The sequence below is a fragment of the Choloepus didactylus genome, chromosome 4 (genome assembly GCF_015220235.1).
Source record: "Choloepus didactylus isolate mChoDid1 chromosome 4, mChoDid1.pri, whole genome shotgun sequence".
Lineage (NCBI taxonomy): Eukaryota > Metazoa > Chordata > Mammalia > Pilosa > Megalonychidae > Choloepus > Choloepus didactylus.
The window spans coordinates 62995041-63013271 of record NC_051310.1 but is presented as its reverse complement, the minus strand read 5'-3'; the positions used below and the strand labels follow the sequence as shown (position 1 = coordinate 63013271).

The 18231-nt window shown below is 38.7% G+C and overlaps 1 protein-coding gene across 3 annotated transcripts; it reads right to left on the bottom strand.

Moving 5' to 3' along the window:
• Positions 1–1058: 1058 nt before the first annotated feature.
• On the bottom strand, positions 1059–1520 carry LOC119531487 (protein tyrosine phosphatase type IVA 2-like). 3 transcript variants are annotated; one of them, XM_037832784.1, is made up of 2 exons: positions 1194–1520; positions 1059–1136 (listed from the first exon to the last, which is right to left on the bottom strand). In XM_037832784.1, exons 1-2 carry the CDS (start codon positions 1518–1520, stop codon positions 1059–1061), a joined length of 405 nt encoding a protein of 134 aa, XP_037688712.1. The 3 variants fall into 3 exon arrangements, with proteins under 3 accessions (XP_037688712.1, XP_037688714.1, XP_037688711.1); XM_037832786.1 differs by having other exon boundaries at positions 1059–1331; positions 1425–1520; XM_037832783.1 differs by having other exon boundaries at positions 1059–1520.
• Between the last annotated feature and the right edge of the window lie 16711 nt (positions 1521–18231).

Here is an 18231-nt window from a genome sequence, read left to right as displayed (position 1 = left end):
CCACAATTCTATGACATGTAGAAAGTATGATAACTCTCTGCTTGGACAACTTGAGTGGTGGCCTAGGGTCTTCCCCTTCAGAAAACAAGTTTCTAGTATACCTACTTAGCTTCTTTGGTTGGAAAAGGGAAGAATAACCCTTTCAGCTAAGTTCTCTGAAAAGAGAGACTCCTCTTAAATCCCATTTCCCCACTAATTTACCAGAACAAAAATCAAAACTAAAAGGGTCTTGGCTAATTTTGCCTAGCATTGGATAGGATTTTTGGGAAAAGAAACTAACATAAACACCCCATCATAAGTAAAGACTAAAAATCACCTGGGGCATATAATATATATGCCACTGCTTTTTTTTATTCCTAAAAGTGCCCAGGTGGGCTTTAGACTGCCAGACTGCAAACACATCTACAGCAACCAAAGCTTCTCCTATCCATCTACAACTTGTATCAGGGAGTGGGGGAAAGGAGAGAAGAGAGAGAAAATATACCCTTCCCACCTCCCATCAAAAATAAAGAAAACAAAAGAAAGGAGAAAACAAAACCGAAGAAAGGAGAAAACAAAAGGAGAAAAGAAAAGAAAAGAAAGAAAAGAAAAGAAAAGAGAAAAGAGAAATCCCACCACAGGGAGATCTATATGCCAGGCATAATGGAAGAGTGTGCTCCCCTGCACAGGCTAATGTTCTGCTGGTTTTCCATAGAGACCTATTTTGAAGAAGTTAAAAAAGACAGGAGATTTTGAAATAATTCAATCCTGGCAGAAATTCAAACTCCAAAACTGGGAGCAAAATCATCCTTCACTGAATTAACACCTTTTTCTGTCTCCTTTTCTTAAACATTTTATTCATGTTATAGAGGGATTTCTTTTTTGTTTGCTTTTTTCTGATCATGAGGAGAGTGATTGAGGAGTACCAAATCCATTACTACTCTGATGACACAATTATGATTCCAGATTCACATTTCCAGGTACCAAGAGTTCCCTCTAAATGTCACAATTGAGTCAGACTTTGTTTACATTATCTTCTACTGAACACAGCAATGCCCATTGATATCTCTAAAGCCTAATCACATCTTAGGTCTGTATTTCTCCAGGTAAAGCAGCTGTTTGGAATTGAATGCTCCCCTTCTTTTTTGTCTTATAAACTGAACTGCATCTTCATACTTCATTCCATATTCACTCAAAGTAAGTGCAATCAGCACAGGTGCCCTTCCCAATCCTGCAACACAATGCACGGCCACACAGCAACCTGGCTCTTCATGAAATTTGGTTTTTAATAGGTTTAGCCAATGATCTACTATCTGATTAGGAGGTGGAGCTCCATCATCAAATGGCCAGTCAAGAAGGTGGAGTCCTTCTTTTTCAACTAGCGCTTTATCATATGTAGCATCACAAACTCGAACCAAGGTTGTTACTCCATATTTCTTAAGTTCCTCTGTGAACTTGTTGAGGGTAGCATTGGTAGGGTTGTAAGTTATCAGAAAACACATGTTCTCATAGGAGATCTCCACAGGTGCTGGGCTGTTCATTATGGCAAATAAAAAGTGTGTGCATGCTTGTGTGAGCGTGAGGGGAAAACAGGGCAGAGGGGCAGGGAAAATCAATAAATCTTCAAATGTTTCACAGCAGAAAACATTAAAGAGACCACTAAAATGCCTATTATCAATCAGTGTTTTCTCTATTCAACTTGTTTATTTCTTAAGAAGCTTCTCTCTTCAAGATACGCAGAAAGATTTAGAATCCACTCGAATCCAAATTCAACTCGGGCCTCAATGACTGTAGATGGATACCTTCAGACTCCAAAAAAATCCAACTGTGTACAACATGTAAGCAGCCTTTACTACATTCAGGCACTAGTGAGTCAAGTTAAAAGTGTAGATCGCTTTCCACTTTTGTTTACTTGATGCTTAACTTTACTGGAGTCATTAAAAGATATATGCTTGCAATTAAAAAGAAAGCCAACTATTTCTGAGGCCAGCCTCGGTGTCCAGAGTCTTCAAGGCAGTGTTAATTATGGCACATAGAACTTCCAAGCTCACTTGTCGGTGGAAATGCTGTGCTGAGCCTGGCAGAAGTCTGCCCTCCGGCTCAGAATTGCCATAAATGTGAAGTGTATATTCCAAGTAAAAATGCTGGCAAGCTGGGGACTGGGCATTGAAGTCCGCGGTGGCGGGAGCGAGGAGGAGCCTCTCTCCTCAGTCACCTCGGCGGTGGCGGCGGCAGCAGTGGTGGAAGTGGTGGCCCCCCAGCCTTGGTGCACGACACCCGGCCCGGTGGTGGCCGCCGCGGCGCGTGTCCACGAGTCCGTCTTGGTGCTGCTGCTGTGGCTGCCTCTGCCTCTCCTGCTACCGCCTCTGCCCCCGCTGCCGCCGCTGTCCTGTGGCGTCCACCTTGCGCCATGCCTGGCTGCCGCTGCCACTACAGCTCCTACGGGACAGACGACGGTTACAGCCCGACCGATTGTCATGACTGTGTTGTCTTAGCACAGTTGAATAAAACTAGAAATCAATGATAGAAATTTAAGTGGCATTTTTAAGAACCATGGAAGAGCTTTTGATTTCCTGGAGCTATCTGAAGCCAATTGTCTATTTGAAATTTCAACTGTGCTCTATTTTTTTATGCCAAGTGTTACATACCCAGGGGTTTTCTCTAGTGTCATTGCTTGCATACATTTTAAACTAAAACTGAACAAAGATGGCCTGGTTATAAAACAGAATGATTCCTGCCATGGTCTTCATCATCCTAGGTGCCCACTCATGCTTGTCTGCACCTAAAACATGACTGGATCTTTAACAGAAGTCCTGCCTTGCCTCTCTCCAGTGTAAGAAAAAACAGTATTGTGAGTGTTTTATGTCATTCTCTTCTTTTCCTACTCTTCATCCCCCTCCATGAATCACCCCACTTCTCTCGTGCTCTGTTTTTTTTTTTATAAAATTGGAATAGAAAACACTGATGGGATAGTATTAAAAAAATGAGACTAATGTATTCTATATTATTCATTGAATTGAAAAACTCATTCCCAGAAGTTTTAAGCAGAATGGATAATTGTTAATGAAAGTGCAGACTGATTGGATGACAGCACTTAGTGAAACCGGTGCCAGCCAAACAGGGAGGGACCAGAGGGCTCTCCTTGCTTAAAAATTTTCAATATACAGAATACTAACTTAAATGATTTAAATAATTTAATTATGATGGATTCTGTTTATCTTAAGAATTAGATACTTTATCTGTTGATATTTCATTAATAATTAGACAAATATCAACTTATCTTATCTTTGCTAACTTCTGTGCTATATATTCAAGTGATACAAAGTGAGTAAATGAATCCTTGTCATAAAAATAAAATATGTATATGATCCCCTTATATTTTGGGTGTAATTCCAGTGATTTCTCATAGCATTAATGAAAAAGTATAAAGCATTTGTTTGTGATTCATCCACACACCATATACTTCACATCTGAATATTTTGAAACATTGATTAACTTTATTTTAAATATTATAAGGAAGTATGGATAAAAAAATGAAAAATTACCATAATGATTCTTCAGTTTGAAAATTGCCTTCTTCAAGTTTATGCATGAAAGTGAATAAAATTTGATTTTATATTGTATGGGATGAAAGCACCTATGCAATATTCTAGTTACCCCAGGAAAACTTTACTGTACAGTGATCCTCCTGCTACCTACCAATCTGCAAATAAAGAAATGATTTAAGTTTTACAATATCCATTTAAAACAGTTCAGAACATTGCATAATGTCATATTCTTTTATTTTAGCTTCTATAAAGGAACTTTATTTGGTTACAAAGTTACAGCCTTAAGTCCATAAATTATCCAGAGTAAGGTATCAACAACAGGGTACCTTCACTGAAGGCTGACCATGGTGTCTGAAAACCTGTTAGCTGGGAAGGCATGTGGCTGGCATCTGCTTGATCCCAGGTTGCATTTCAAAATGGCATTCCCCAAAATGTCAGTGTAAGATCCTAGTGTCTATCTTCAAAATGTGTGTCTCAGATGCAGCTAGCATCATGGCCTATGTGGCCCTTCTTTTTCCTTTTTAATTTAATTTTATTGAGATTGTTCACATATCATACAATTATCCAAAGAGCCAAAGTGCACAATCAATTGCCCATGGTACCAGCATACAGCTGTGCATCCATCACCACAATTACATTTTTTTTCAATTTTTAGTACATTTTCATTACTCCAGAAAATAAATAAAGACACAAAAAAAGAAAACTCAAATCCTCCCATAACCCTAAACATCTCCCTCCATTACTGACTCATAGTATTGGTACAGTACATTTGTTACAGTTGATGAAAGAATGTTAAAATACCAGTGTGCAAATGTCCATCCATCCCCGCTCTCAGCTCCATAATGAGGCTGCAGGACCTTATGGCCCCCACACACCCAGCTTCTTGTGAAACCACACACTGACCTCCAGAAAAGCTATACCATTCCACCTCCCCATCAAAAGTAAATGGGCACATCCCTCCCTCCATGTTTTCTCCAGCACTTTTACCCATATTTATATTTTCTTGTATAATTTTATAGAGATATATTCACATACCATACAATTATCCACAGTGTGGAGTTAGTTGTTGATGGTATCATCATATATTTGTAGATTTGTCACCACAATCAGCACTTGAACATATTGATTAGTAAGAAAAAGCTTTTTTGGTGAATAATAAAAGGATAGTAAAAAGAAAAATAAATAAAATGTCATACAATATAATAGTAAGGACAGAAAACAACACCATGACCAAGAATCCCATATACCTCCCCCACATCCCCCTCTCATATACACTCAACTTTGGTACATTGTCTTTGCCACATCCCATGGAAGCACATTACGATGTCACTGCCAATTACAGACTCCAGTGTGCTTTGGCTATGTTTTTTTTCCCCAAATACCATCCCTTTTACAACACTCTGCAAAGTTGACCTTCATTTGTTCTACCACAGGTAAAAATATTTTATATTTCTACATTTAGCAACAGTCATTGGCCACTCCAGTTTTTGCCAAGTTACACAGTCCATCTCCATCATCCATCATTACCTCTGGTGTCATACACTCCCCTATCCCCACCTTCAGCTTCACTCACAGATGTTTTTGTTCAGTGTACTTAAAAAATTGTGCTACCTTCACACATTATTATGATATCTTTTTCTGGATATATACAATCAATCCTGCTGAATATTCTGTAGTCCTTCAGCATCAAAAGCCCAATCTCTACTCTCTTCCTAGTTCCTGGTAGCCTCTGTTATCAGCTTTTAACTCTCAAAATTTGCTCCTTAATATTAGTTTATATTAGTGGCATCATACAGTATTTGTCCTTTTATTTCTGGCTAACTTCATTCAACATAATGTCCTCAAGGTTCATCCACCTTATTACATTTTTCATGTCTTTGTTCTATCTTACAGCTGCATAATAGTCCATCATGTGTATATACCACAGTTTGTTTATCCACTCATCTGTTGTTGGACATTTGGGCTGTTTCCATCTCTTGGCAATCATGAATAATGCCACAATAAATATCAGTTTACAAATGTCTGTATGTGTCTTAACTTTCAGTTCCTTTGTGTATATACCTAGCAATGGAATAGCTGGGTCATATGGCAGATCTGTACTTAGCTTCCTGAGGAAACCCCAAACTGTCTTCCAGAGTTGTTGCACCATTCTACATTCCCACCAGCAATGAATAAGTGTGTCTGTTTCTCCACATCCTTTCTAGCACTTGTAATTTTCTGTTGTTTGTGTAATGGCCACTCTGGTAGGTATCAGATGATATCTCATTGTGATTTTGATTTGCATTTCCCTAATAGCCGGTGAAGTTGAACATTATTTCATATGTTTTTGAGCCATTTGTATTTCTCTTTGGAAAAGTGTCTGTCCATGTCTTTTGCTCATTTTTTAATTGGGTTGTTTGCCTTTCTGTTCTTGGGTTCTAGGACTCCTTTATATATTCTGGATATTAAACCCTTATCTGATATGTGGTTCCAAATATTGTCTACTGTTGTGTAGACTGCCTTTTTACTTTTCTAACAAAGTCCTTTGATGTACAAAAGTGTTTGATTTTGAGGAGATCCCATTTTTCTATGTTTTTTGGTTACTTGCCCTTTAGGTGTGAGGTATAGGAAACCACCTCCTTTCACAAAATCTTGAAATATTGCCCTACATTTTCTTCTAAGAGTCTTATGGTCTTAGCACTTATGTTTAGGTCTTTGATCCAATTGGAGTTAATTTTCATATAATATCCATTCCTTTGGAAATGGATATCCAGTTCTCCAAACACCATTTATTGAAGAGACTCCCTGTCCCATTTGCTTTGGCTTGACTGCCTTATCAAAGATCAGTTGTCTGTAGATGTGAGTGTATTTCTGAACACTCAATTTGATTACATGGCTCAGTATCTCTGTCCTTATGCCAGCACCATGCTGTTTTGAACACTGTAGAATTGTAATATGCTTCAAAGTCAGGTAGTGTGACACCTCCCACTTTGTTCCTCTTTCTCAAGATATGTTTGGCTATTCAGGACACCTTGCCATTCCAAATAAATTTGGTTATTGGTTTTTCTATTTCTGCAAAGTAAGTTGTTGAGATTTTAATTAGTATTGCATTAAATCTATAAATCAGTTTAGGTAGAGTTGACATCTTAATTATATTTAGTCTTCCAATCCATGAACATGGCAGGTTCTTCCATGTTTTTAGGTTCTGTTCAATTTTTTTAGCAGTTTCTTGTAGTTTTCTTTAAACATGTCTTTTGTGTCCTTGGGTAAGTTTATTCTTAAATACTTGATTCTCCACCAGGCTAACTGCTCCAGTGTCTGGTCCCCGTCCCTTTATGGTTGGAGATTTTTTTCAGGAGCCTGAACTTTTCAATCAGAGCTCCAAGTACAGTTCTCCCTCCTGGTTCCCAGCCTTGAAGGCCCCTCCTCCCTTGGGACTGTGCCTGACCAGGAGGTGTGCAGGCACCCTGGCCACAAGAACTCACAGACTTTGCTTATCTCAGCTGCTCTGCACATCTGTGAGGGTTGTATGAAGCATGCCCAAGCTCAAATTCTTCTGTGGTGTCTGTTCCAGGTAGTTCCTGGCTTTCTACTAACTGTCCCAGAGCAGTAACTAAAACACACCTCACCGCTCTGCCATCTTGCCCCTCCTATACTTGCATATTTTTACTGAAAGATGTAAGTTGCTGTGATGGGATGGGATGAATGCATTTTGTGTATGGAAAGATCATATTTTTCTGGGGTCCATGGTGTGGAATGTCACAGTTTAGATACATTATGTACCCTGGGAAGCCATGTTTAATGCAGTATTGTGGGGGCTGATCTATTAATGTTGTGTAAGTGGGAAAATATGGATTTGGTTGTTTCCATGGAGGTGTGACCCAGCCTACTCTAGATGATAACTCTAATTAGATTATTTCCATGAATGTGTGGTCCCACCCATAGAGCACCAGTCCTGATTAGTTTCCTGGAGACATATAAGAGCTCAGAGAGAAGGAGCTCTGTGCTGCAGCTTAGAGAGACAATTTAGAGACAGCTGCTGACACCAGATTTTGCTGATGCTTAGAAGATAGCAGCCCAGAGTTTATGCCAAGAACCTAAGACCAGGGATATTTTGGAGAACCACATTTTAAGTGGAAAATGGGATCAATCACATGCCAAACACATGTCTTCTGAGCAAAGAGGTTTTATGGATGCCCACAGCCTTTCTTCAGGGAAGGTACACCATTGTGGATACATTTGCATGGACACTGCTGTGGCCTTAGAACTGGTAATTTGCAGCCCAATAAACCCTCTTTGTAAAAGCCAATCCATTTCTGGTATTTACCATAACAGCAGCATTAGCAAATTTGAATAGACTTTGTTACCAGAGAAGAGGTGTTTTGCTGACTTTGTAAATACCAAACATTTTGGAATGGCTTTTTACATGGATAAGGGGAAGATTCTGGAAGAATTTTGAGGCACTTGATAGAAAAGGCCTAGATGGCTTCAAAGAAACTGATGGTAGGAATATAAACTGAAGATAGCTCTGATGAGACTTTGAACAGGAATGTTGAATATAATGTTGCATTCCAGCAGAAAGGCAATCCTTGTTTCAAAGTGACAGTGAATTTGGCAAGATTGAGGCCTGGTGCCAGATGAAAAGCAGAATCTGAAAGTGGCAACCTGGGATACATAGCACAGGAGATCTCAAACTACTTTTGTAAGATGTAGCCTGGTTTCTTCTTGCAGCTTATATTAAAATGCAGGATAAGAGCAATACACTGAAAAAAATGAATTCTTTGGTACATAGAAAGCAGAAACTGATAGCTTGGAATATTCTGGCTTTAAAAAGTTAGACCACAGAAGCTGCAGCCCTATATAAGGGTTTGACCAAACATGGAACCCAACCACCATTTCAGTACAATCCAGGATTGGAGATGTTATCCAGATAAGATTTATGGAAAATCCTATTGTCTGTTTTTTACCCTTGTATGCTTCATGACCAGCCTGCACTTTTTTTGTGAGAACTGTGTTACTGGAATCACTGCCAGTCTGCCCTGGAGAGAATATAGTTGGGACAAATTGAAGGAAAATACTCTTTAAGGAAAATCATGGAAATTGAGGTCTGGAGTCAAGAAATCTCATGCAAGGTGGTAAGGAGGGTAACCAATTCATATGGAAAGGGTAAGTGTGCCCAAGAATTAGTGTGTAGGTTTTCCACCTCAGTGCTCAGGAAATGCACTGCCAACTAAGATCTCAGAGAGGGGAGAGCATATTCCACAAGGATTTGGGAGAAACTGGCCACCACCCCACTATTTGTAGAGGGCAGAATATTTGCCCTGGAGAGGCAGATTCCATGCTGCACCCTGATGTTTTTAGAAGGTGGGGCCATGTAGAAGGTGGTCTTCCCAGTGCATGGGTATGTTTGAGCATTCATGCTTGTGTTTGGAGAAATAACACTTCTGCATAAGTCTTTGGAAAAGGTTGGACTCCTGCTGTCTCTAGCCCCAAGGATACAATATCATTACTTAAATGACTCTCAGATGTTACAATATAATGATGATTTGATTTCCCTGAGGGTTTTAGAAACTGTTTTGTTCCTGTGAACCCTGTTTTCCTTTCAGTTTCTACCTATGGCATTGTGAAACTTTTTCCTATGACTGTTCCTCCTTTTTATATTGGCAGCAGATAACTTGTTCTAAGTTTCACAGGTCCACAGCTAGAGGGGAATTTTGCTTTAAGACAACACCTGTGACTGAATTTGATGGGATCTTGTACTTGCCTATTATTACTGAAAGGATTTAAGTTTCTTTGATGTGATGTGATGAATGTATTCTGTGCATGGGGTCCAGGGTGTGGAATGTGCCAGTTTGGATTTATTATGTCCCCCAGAGGAGCCATGTTCAATGCAGTCTTGCTGGGGCTGAACTATTAATGTTGATTCCGTGGGAAAATTTGGTTTTGGTTGTTTCCATGGAAATGTGACCCACCCAGCTCTAGGTGATAACTCTCTTTAGATTATTTTCTTGGTGGTGTGGGCCCATCCATATAGCACTGGTCTTGATTAGTTTCCTGGAGCCCTCCCTATAACAGCTCAGACAGGAGCTCAGTGTTACTGATGAGAGAATTTTAGACACAACCACTGAAAGCAGACTTTTGCTGATGCTTTGGAGATACTAGCCCAGAGTTTTCCATGAGAAGTTAAGCCAAGAGACATTTTGGAGAATGCCATTTAGAAATGCAAACTGGGGGTGAGCATTTGCCATCCATGTGTCTTTGGAGCTAACAGAGATTTTTAGATGTTAGCAGCCTGTCTTCAGTGAAGGTACACCCTTGTTGATACCATAGCATAGGTACATTTTTGGCTTTAGAATTCGAACTTGTAGCCAAATAAAACCCCTTTATAAAAGCTAATCCATTTCTGGCATTTTGCCAAACAGCAGTTTTAGCATAATGGAATAGATTTTTTTACCAGATGAGGGGGATTTTGCTGCCTTTGCAAATACCAAACATTTTGGAATGGCTTTTTACATGGATAAGGGAAAGATTCTGGAAGAGTTGTGAGGAGCTTGATAGAAAAGGCCTAGTAGGCTTTGAAGAAACTGATGGTAGGAATATGGACTCTAGAGAAAGCTCTGATGAGAGTTTGAACAGAAATGTTGAATATGATATTGAATTCTGGCAGAAAGGTGATCTTTGTTCCAAAGTGGCAGAGAATTTGGCAAGATTGGGTCCTGGTGTCAGATGGAAAGCAGAATTTGAAAGTGACAACCTGGAATACATAGCTCCAGAGATCTCCAAACTACATGTGGAAGATGCAGCCCAGTTTCTCTTTGCAGCATATAGTAAAATGCAAGAGGAGAAAGTTAAGCTGAGAAATGTACTCCTAGGTGCTACAAAAACAGAAACTGATAGTTTGGAAAATTCTGGCTTCCAAAAAGTTAGATCTCAGAAGCTACAGCCCTACATGAAGATTTAACCAAACATGGAACCCAACCACCATTTCGATACAAGCCAGGATTGGAGATGTGGTTATCAGATAGGATTTGTGGAATGTCATATTGTCTAATGATTTTGACCCTTGCATGCTTCATGCCAAGCCAACAATTTTTGCAAGATCTGTATAACTGTAATCACTGGCAGTCTGGGCTGGAGGGAATGGAACTGGGGCAAATTGAAGGAAAATATTCTTGAAGGAAAAATCATGGAAATTGTGGTCTGGAGTAGAGAAATCTCAGACAATGAGAATAGAGCAACCAGTGCATATGGAAAGGGTCATTGTGCCCAAGAATTAGGAAGCGGGCTCTCTGCCTTGGTGGTCAGGAACTGGGCTGCCACCTAAGTTTCAGATTTGGGGAAGCACATTCCACACAGACTGGGGGAAACTGGCCACCACCTCACTATTTGGAGAGAGCATGGCATTGGCCCTGAAGAGGCAGATTTCATGCTGCACATTGATGTTGGAAGAAGATGGGACCAGGTAGAAGGTGGTCTTCCCAATGTGTGGATATGTTTGAACACTCATCCTAGTATTTGGAGAAAAAGTGGCTTCTGCATAAATCTTTGGAATAGTTAATGCTCCTGGTTTCTGAATCCCCAAGGATACATTATTATATAAGTGATTCAGACTTTGAATTCTAATGATATTTTCCTGAGGGCTTTAGAAACTGTTTTGGTCCTGTGGACCCTGTTTTCCTTTCAGTTTCTCACTATGGCAATAGGAACCTTTATGCTATGGGTGTTCCTCCTTTTTATATTGGCAGTAGATAACTTGTTTGAAGTTTCACAGATCCACAGCTAGAGAGGAATTTTGCTTTAGGACATGACAACACCTGTGACTAATTTTGATAGGATCCTGTACTTACCTATTGTTACTGAAAGGATTTAAGTTTCTGTGATGTGATGGGATGAATGTACTTTGTGTATGGAAAGGTCATGCTTTTCTTGGTTCCAGGGTGTGGAATGTGCCAGTGTGGACATATTGTGTCCCCCAGAGAAGCTATGTTTAATGCAGTTTTGTGGGGGCTGATGTATTAGTGTTGATTTAGTGGGAAATTTTGGATTTGTTTTTTTTCCATGGAAATGTGACCACCAAAATCTAGGTGATAACCCTGTTTACATTATGTCCATGGAGATGTGTCCCCACCCATATAGCACAGGTCTTGAATGGCTTACTGGAGCCCTGTAAGAGCTAAGAAAGATCTCAGTGCTGTAGCTGAGAGAGACATTTTAGAGACAGTCACTGAAAACAGATTTTGCTGATGCTTCAGAGATGTTAGCCCAGAGTTTGCCATGAGAAGCTAAGCCAAGAGACATTTTGGAGTATGCCATCTTGTAATGCAACCTGGGAGTGAGCAGGTGTCATCCACATGACTCAGAGGTAACAGAGTTTTCCCAGTGATAACAGCCTTTTTTCAGTGAAGGTACCCCCTTGTTGATGCCCTTGCATGGATACATTTTTAACTTTTCAACTGGAAATTTGTCACCAAATTAACCTCATTTATAAAAGCCAATCCATTATTTGGCATAATGGCAGCATTAGCAAACAGGAACAAAGAATTTGATTGTTTTTCTCTCCTAATTTAGTTTGAATTCTGGTAAATATTGGGGAGAATTTTTGCCCAGATGATCAGACCTCCCTTTTTTCATAAATTAAAATTTAATCAGAAGATCATCATTTAATCTGACTTACGTGTTTTTGGCAGACATTCTGAGGGTAAGTTAGAAGGTTGTAACTTGACATTTGTCTGTATTTAAAATGTATCCCTAGTGGTATAAATGAATCTTGCCAGATCTTAAAATTCAGCATTTTAAGTTTTCTGCATTTAGGTCAGTAGGGGAGAGAGACCATAGATAGGTAGTTGGATGGAGGTATATATTGATAGATCATTTTCATACTGACAAATGGAAGAGTTGCCTGAAGGAGTAATAGGATTGTAATTAAGTGGGAGAGGGAGGGCAAAGCTAACTTTAGTGTCGTTCATTAAAGGAATTTCTGAGGAATTTTCATTTAAACTAAAGTTGAAAAGAGATGAGTGTAGTATGTGAAGGTATGCTTGTGGATTGTGGTGGAAATGTAGGGTGAAAATAGTCTTCAGTGGAGACAATAGCAATGTTTAATTAGGCTTGGTGATTTCAAGAGGACATGTAAAGATGAATCACTGAGTGCCTGTTGGAGAATGTAACAAAGATTAGAGACAGGCAGAGGGGTAATACTTATATTTTGGCTAATAGGAAGATAATATCTTGTGATATATTTCATTTTAGGTGCACACAATCAAGCAAGTATCCATGATAGTTCTGAAATGGAATCCAGAAAAGTGTTTTCTGACTTTCAGTTTAGAAATATCAATAGGAGAAATTATGGAAATTGAATAAATGTGAGAACAGACCAGTACAGCACATCAAATGAGGAGAGAAGGAGGATAGGATTTAGTTTCAAGATGTTCTAATAGTGTTCTTGGAGGAGTTCTTTGCAGCAGACATGGGGAAGTGTCTAGAGTAGTTTGAATACAATCTGGAGATGTGATAGAGAAAGAAGAAAAAGGAAGTCCTAAAAAGGATATTGTGTTCCAATAATTTTGTTCCAAGTATTTATTTATGGGTAGATCATTAGTAATTAGTGAGGACACCAGCCTTGATTTTTGTGAGTCAAAGAGTGAGATGAATGTGAGGCCATGATAGGTGCATTTTCAGTTTGTCAAGGGAAGATCTGGAGAGTTGGAACTTGACAGAAGATGCATACACAGATTTGCCTTGTTTTTATTTTTTTCAAAATGGAAGAGTAAAAAATGAGCTTAAATGAGATTGTGAAGAGAACAAGAGGTTTCTGATAAAGGCAATTTAATTTATAATCAATAATACAGTGCACAACAAAACATGAGATTGAGATCAATTGGAGACATTGGACTTGGCCAGAGGTAACATGACTTTTCTATTTAATAGGAGAGATGGAGTAACTAATAATGTGTATGCATTCAGGGATATTTGAAAATATTATGGTATTATAGTGTAATTTTTTTTCTGTTTTTTTTATTAAATTCAGTTTTATTGAAATACATTCACACACCATACAATCATCCATGATACACAATCCACTGTCCACAGTATGATAACATAGTTATGCGTTCATCACCACAATCTACCTCTGAACATTTTCCTTACATCAGAAAGAACCAGAACAAGAATAAAAAATAAAAGTGAAAAAAGAACACCCAAATCATCCCCCCATCCCACCCCATTTGTCCTTTAGTTTTTATCCCCATTCCTCCACTCATCCATACACTTGATAAGGGGGTGTGATCCACAAGGTCTTCACAATCACACTGTCACCCCTTGTAATCTACGTTATTATATAATTGTCTTCAGGAGTCCAGACTGCTGGGTTGGAGTTTGGTAGTTTCAGGTATTTACTTCTAGCTATTCCCATACATTAAAGCCTAAGAGGTGTTATCTATATAGTGCATAAGAATGTCCGCCAGAGTGACCTCTCGACTCCATTTGGAATCTCTCAGCCACTGAAACTGTTTCGTCTCATTTTGCATCCCCCTTTTGGTCAAGAAGATACTCTCAGTCCCACGATGCCGGGTCCACATTCATCCCCGGGAGTCATACTCTGCATTGCCAGGGAGATTTACACCCCTGGGAGTCGGGTCCCACGTAGGGGGGAGGGCAGCAAGTTCACCTGTTGAGATGGCTCAGTTAGAGAGAGAGAGGGCCACATCTGAGCAAGAAAGAGGTACTCGGGGAGACTCTTAGGCACCATTACATACAAGTTTAGACTCTCCTTTGTGGTAATGAGCTTCATAAGGGCAAGTCCCATGTTCAAGGGCTCAGCACATCAAACTGCCAGTACCAATGTTTGTGACAGCATCAACACCAGTCCAGGTGAGGATGTCCAACACATCTGCACCTTCCCCCAGATCCTCAGGGCTGGGGAGGGGGAAGCTGTAAATATATTTTTTATTATCTGCCCAAATTACTCTAGGATGTGTCACTATTTCACTCCAGCCTATACTAACCTACCGTATCTCACTTCCTATTCAAAGTTCCATGCAATTGTGGTGTTTGAACAAATCGACTGTAGAGTTGTACCATTTAGAAAATTTAGATCCTGTACCAAATAGATACCTATTCTCTTGGTCTCATATGAAAGTTGAAGTTTTAAAACACAATCAGTTTCAACCTTTATACTTTGGCCTGGCTTGCCCTGGTCTTAACCAGACCTGCTTCATTCATATCACCAATTGAAGTCTGGGCTCTTTTTCAGCTTTTTTTTTTTTTTTTTGACAGTGGCTATATGCACTAATACTGACATTCATATCTGCCGAGCTCTAGCTCTGAGTTTCAGGTGTCTCAGAGATATGCATTGTTCCAGAGACCAATCAGGTTATACGCTAGGGGATCAGCATCTCAAAGTTTAGAGATAGGCCTTACAATTCAGGGATAGAGTTAACTGCTGTAAGAGCTTACAATCTAGGGACTATTACAATTATTGTGTCCACATTAGGCTATGTTCTAAGATTCATTCTGAGTTTACACATTGTAGTTAGTCCATATTGGTGAGGCATCATCCCTCTCACCATGTTTTCTCCAACACTTTTGCTCCTATATATATATTTTCCTACAATTTTGTAGAGTTATATTCACATACTGTACATTTATCCACAGTATACAATCAGTTGTTCATGGTATCATCATAAAGTTGTACATTTATCACTACAATCAGCACTTGAACATACTGATTACTACAAGAAAAATTGTTTTGTTTTGTTTTGTTTTGTTTTGTTTAGCAATAAGAAAAAATGATAAAAAGAAAAATAACATGTCATACAATACAATATACTACTAAGGACAGCAAATAACACCACTACCAAGAATCCCATATTACTCCCCTATATCCCCCTCTCATATACATTTAGCATTGGCATATTGCCTTTGTTACATTTAATGGAGGTATATTACAATGTTACTGTTGACCATAGACTCCAGTTTGCTTTGATTATGTTTTTTCCTGAATACCATCCCTTTTTCAAATTTCTACATGGTTGACATTCATTTGCTTTCCCACATGCAAAAACATTTTTATATTTGTATATTTAGTAACAGTCACTGGCCACTCCAGTTTTTGCCACGTTATACAGTCCCAGTCTTTATCATCTATCTTTACCTCTGGTGTCATACATCCTCCTATCCCACCTCTTTCAGCTTTACTCACAGACATCTTTGTTCAGTGTACTTACAATACTGTGCTACCATCACACAGTATTATGCTATCTATTTCTGGATCTATGCAATCAATCCTAAACATTCTGTAGTCCTTCAGCATCAAATGGCTGATCTCTGTCCTCTTTCTATCTCCTGGTTGCCTGTGTTGTCAGCTTTTAACTCCCAAAGATTGTTCATTAATGTCTGTTCATATTAGTGAGACCATACAGAATCTGTCCTTTTGTTTCTGGCTAACTTCACTCAACATAATGTCCTCAAGGTTCATCGACATTATTACATGATCCATGTCTTTGTTCTGTCTTACAGCTGCATAATATTCCACCATGTGTATGTACCACAGGTTGTTTATCCACTCGTCCTTTGATGGACATTTGGGCTGTTTCCATCTCTTGGCAATTATGAATAATGCTGCAATAAACATTGGTTTACAAATGTCTGTTTGTGTCTTAAGTTTCAGTTCCTCTGAGTATATACCTAGCAATGGAATAGCTGGGTCATATGGCAAATCTATATTTAGCTTCCTGAGGAACCTCCATACTGTCTTCCAGAGTGGTTGCACCATTCTACATTCCCACCGACAATGAATAAGTGTGCCTCTTTCTCCACATCCTCTCCAGCACTTGTCATTTTCTGTTTTTTTTTTTGGATAATGGCCATTCTGGTAGGTGTGAGATAATATCTCATTGTGGTTTTGATTTGCATTTCCTTAATAGCCAGTGAAGTTGAGCATTTTTTCATATGCTTTTGAGCCATTTGTATTTCCTCTTCAGAAAAATGTCTGTTCATGTCTTTTGCCCATTTTTTAATTGGATTGTTTGTCTTTCTGTTATTGAGATGCAGGATTCTTTTATATATTGATGTGGTGTATTACGTTAATTGATTTTCTTGTGTTGAACCAGCCTTGCATACCTGGAATAAATCCCACCTGGTCGTGGTGTATAATACTTTTAATGTGCTGCTGGATTCGATTTGTGAGTATTTTATTGAGGATTTTTGCATCTATATTCATTAAAGAAATTGGTCTATAATTTTCTTTTTTTGTAGTATCTTTGCCTGGTTTTGGTATTCAGGTGATGATGGCTTCATAGAAAGAGTTAGGTAGCTTTCCCTCTTCTTCAATTTTTTTGAAGAGATTGAGCAGGATTCGTACTAATTTGTTCTTAAATGCTTGGTAGAATTCACATGTGAAACCATCTGGTCCTGGGCTTTTCCTTTTTGGGAGCTTTTTGATGACTGACTCAGTCTCTTTACTTGTGATTGGTTTGTTGAGGTCATCTATTTCTTCTTGAGTTAATGTTGGTTGTTTATGCTTTTCTAGGAAGTTGTCCATTTCATCTAAGTTGTCTGGTTTATTAGCATATAGTTGCTCATAGTATCTTCTCATTATCTTCTTAATTTCTGCAGGGTCGGTAGTTAAATTTCCTTTCCCATTTCTGATTGCATTGATTTGCATCTGCTCTTTCTTTTTTTTTTTTTTTTTTTTTTTTTTTTTTAGCCTAGCCAGTGGTCCATCGATTTTATTGATTTTCTCAAAGAACCAACTTCTGGTTTTGTTGATTCTCTCTATTGTTTTCCTGTTCTCAATTGCATTTATTTCTGCTCTAATCTTTGTTATTTCTTCCCTTCTGCTTGCTTTGGGGTTAGTTTGCTGTTGTTTCTCTTAATTCCTCCAGGTGAGCAGTTAACTCTTCAATTTTTGCTCTCTCTTCTCTTTTAATATAGGCATTTAGGGCAATAAATTTCCCTCTCAGCACCGCCTTTGCTGCATCCCATAAGTTTTGATAAGTTGTGTTTTCATTGTCATTTGCCTCGAGGTATTTACTAATTTCTGTTATACTTTCTTCCTTTACCCACTGGTTTTCTAAGAGGTTGTTGTTTAGCCTCCATATGTTTGTGAATTTTATGACCTTCTGCCTTTTATTTATTTCCAACTTCATTCCATTGTGGTCTGAGAAGTGTTTTGTATAATATCAATATTTTTAAATTTGTTGAGACTTGCTTTGTGACCCAACATGTGGTCTATCCTAGAGAATGTTCCATGAGCACTTGAGAAAAAAGTGTATCCCGCTGTTGTTGGATGTAATGTTCTATAAATGTCTGTCAAGTCTAGTTCATTTATCATACAATTCAACATCTCTGTTTCTTTAGTGATCCTCTGTCTAGATGTTCTATCCATTGATGAGAGTGGTGTATTGAAGTCTCCAACTATTATTGTAGAGGTATCTATTTGTCCTTTCAGTGATCGCAGTGTTTGCCTCATGAATTTTGGGGCATTCTGGTTTGGTGCATAAATATTTATGACTGTTACGTTTTCTTGATGAATTGACCCTTTTATTAATATATAGTGTCCTTCTTTGTCTCTTTTAATTGTTTCACTTTTGAAGTCTAACTTGTCTGATATTAATATAGCTACTCCCACTTTTTTCTGGTTGTTGTTTGCATGAAATATCTTTTTCCAACCTTTCACTTTCAGTCTATGTTTGTCCTTGTGTCTAAAGTGAGTTTCTTGTAGACA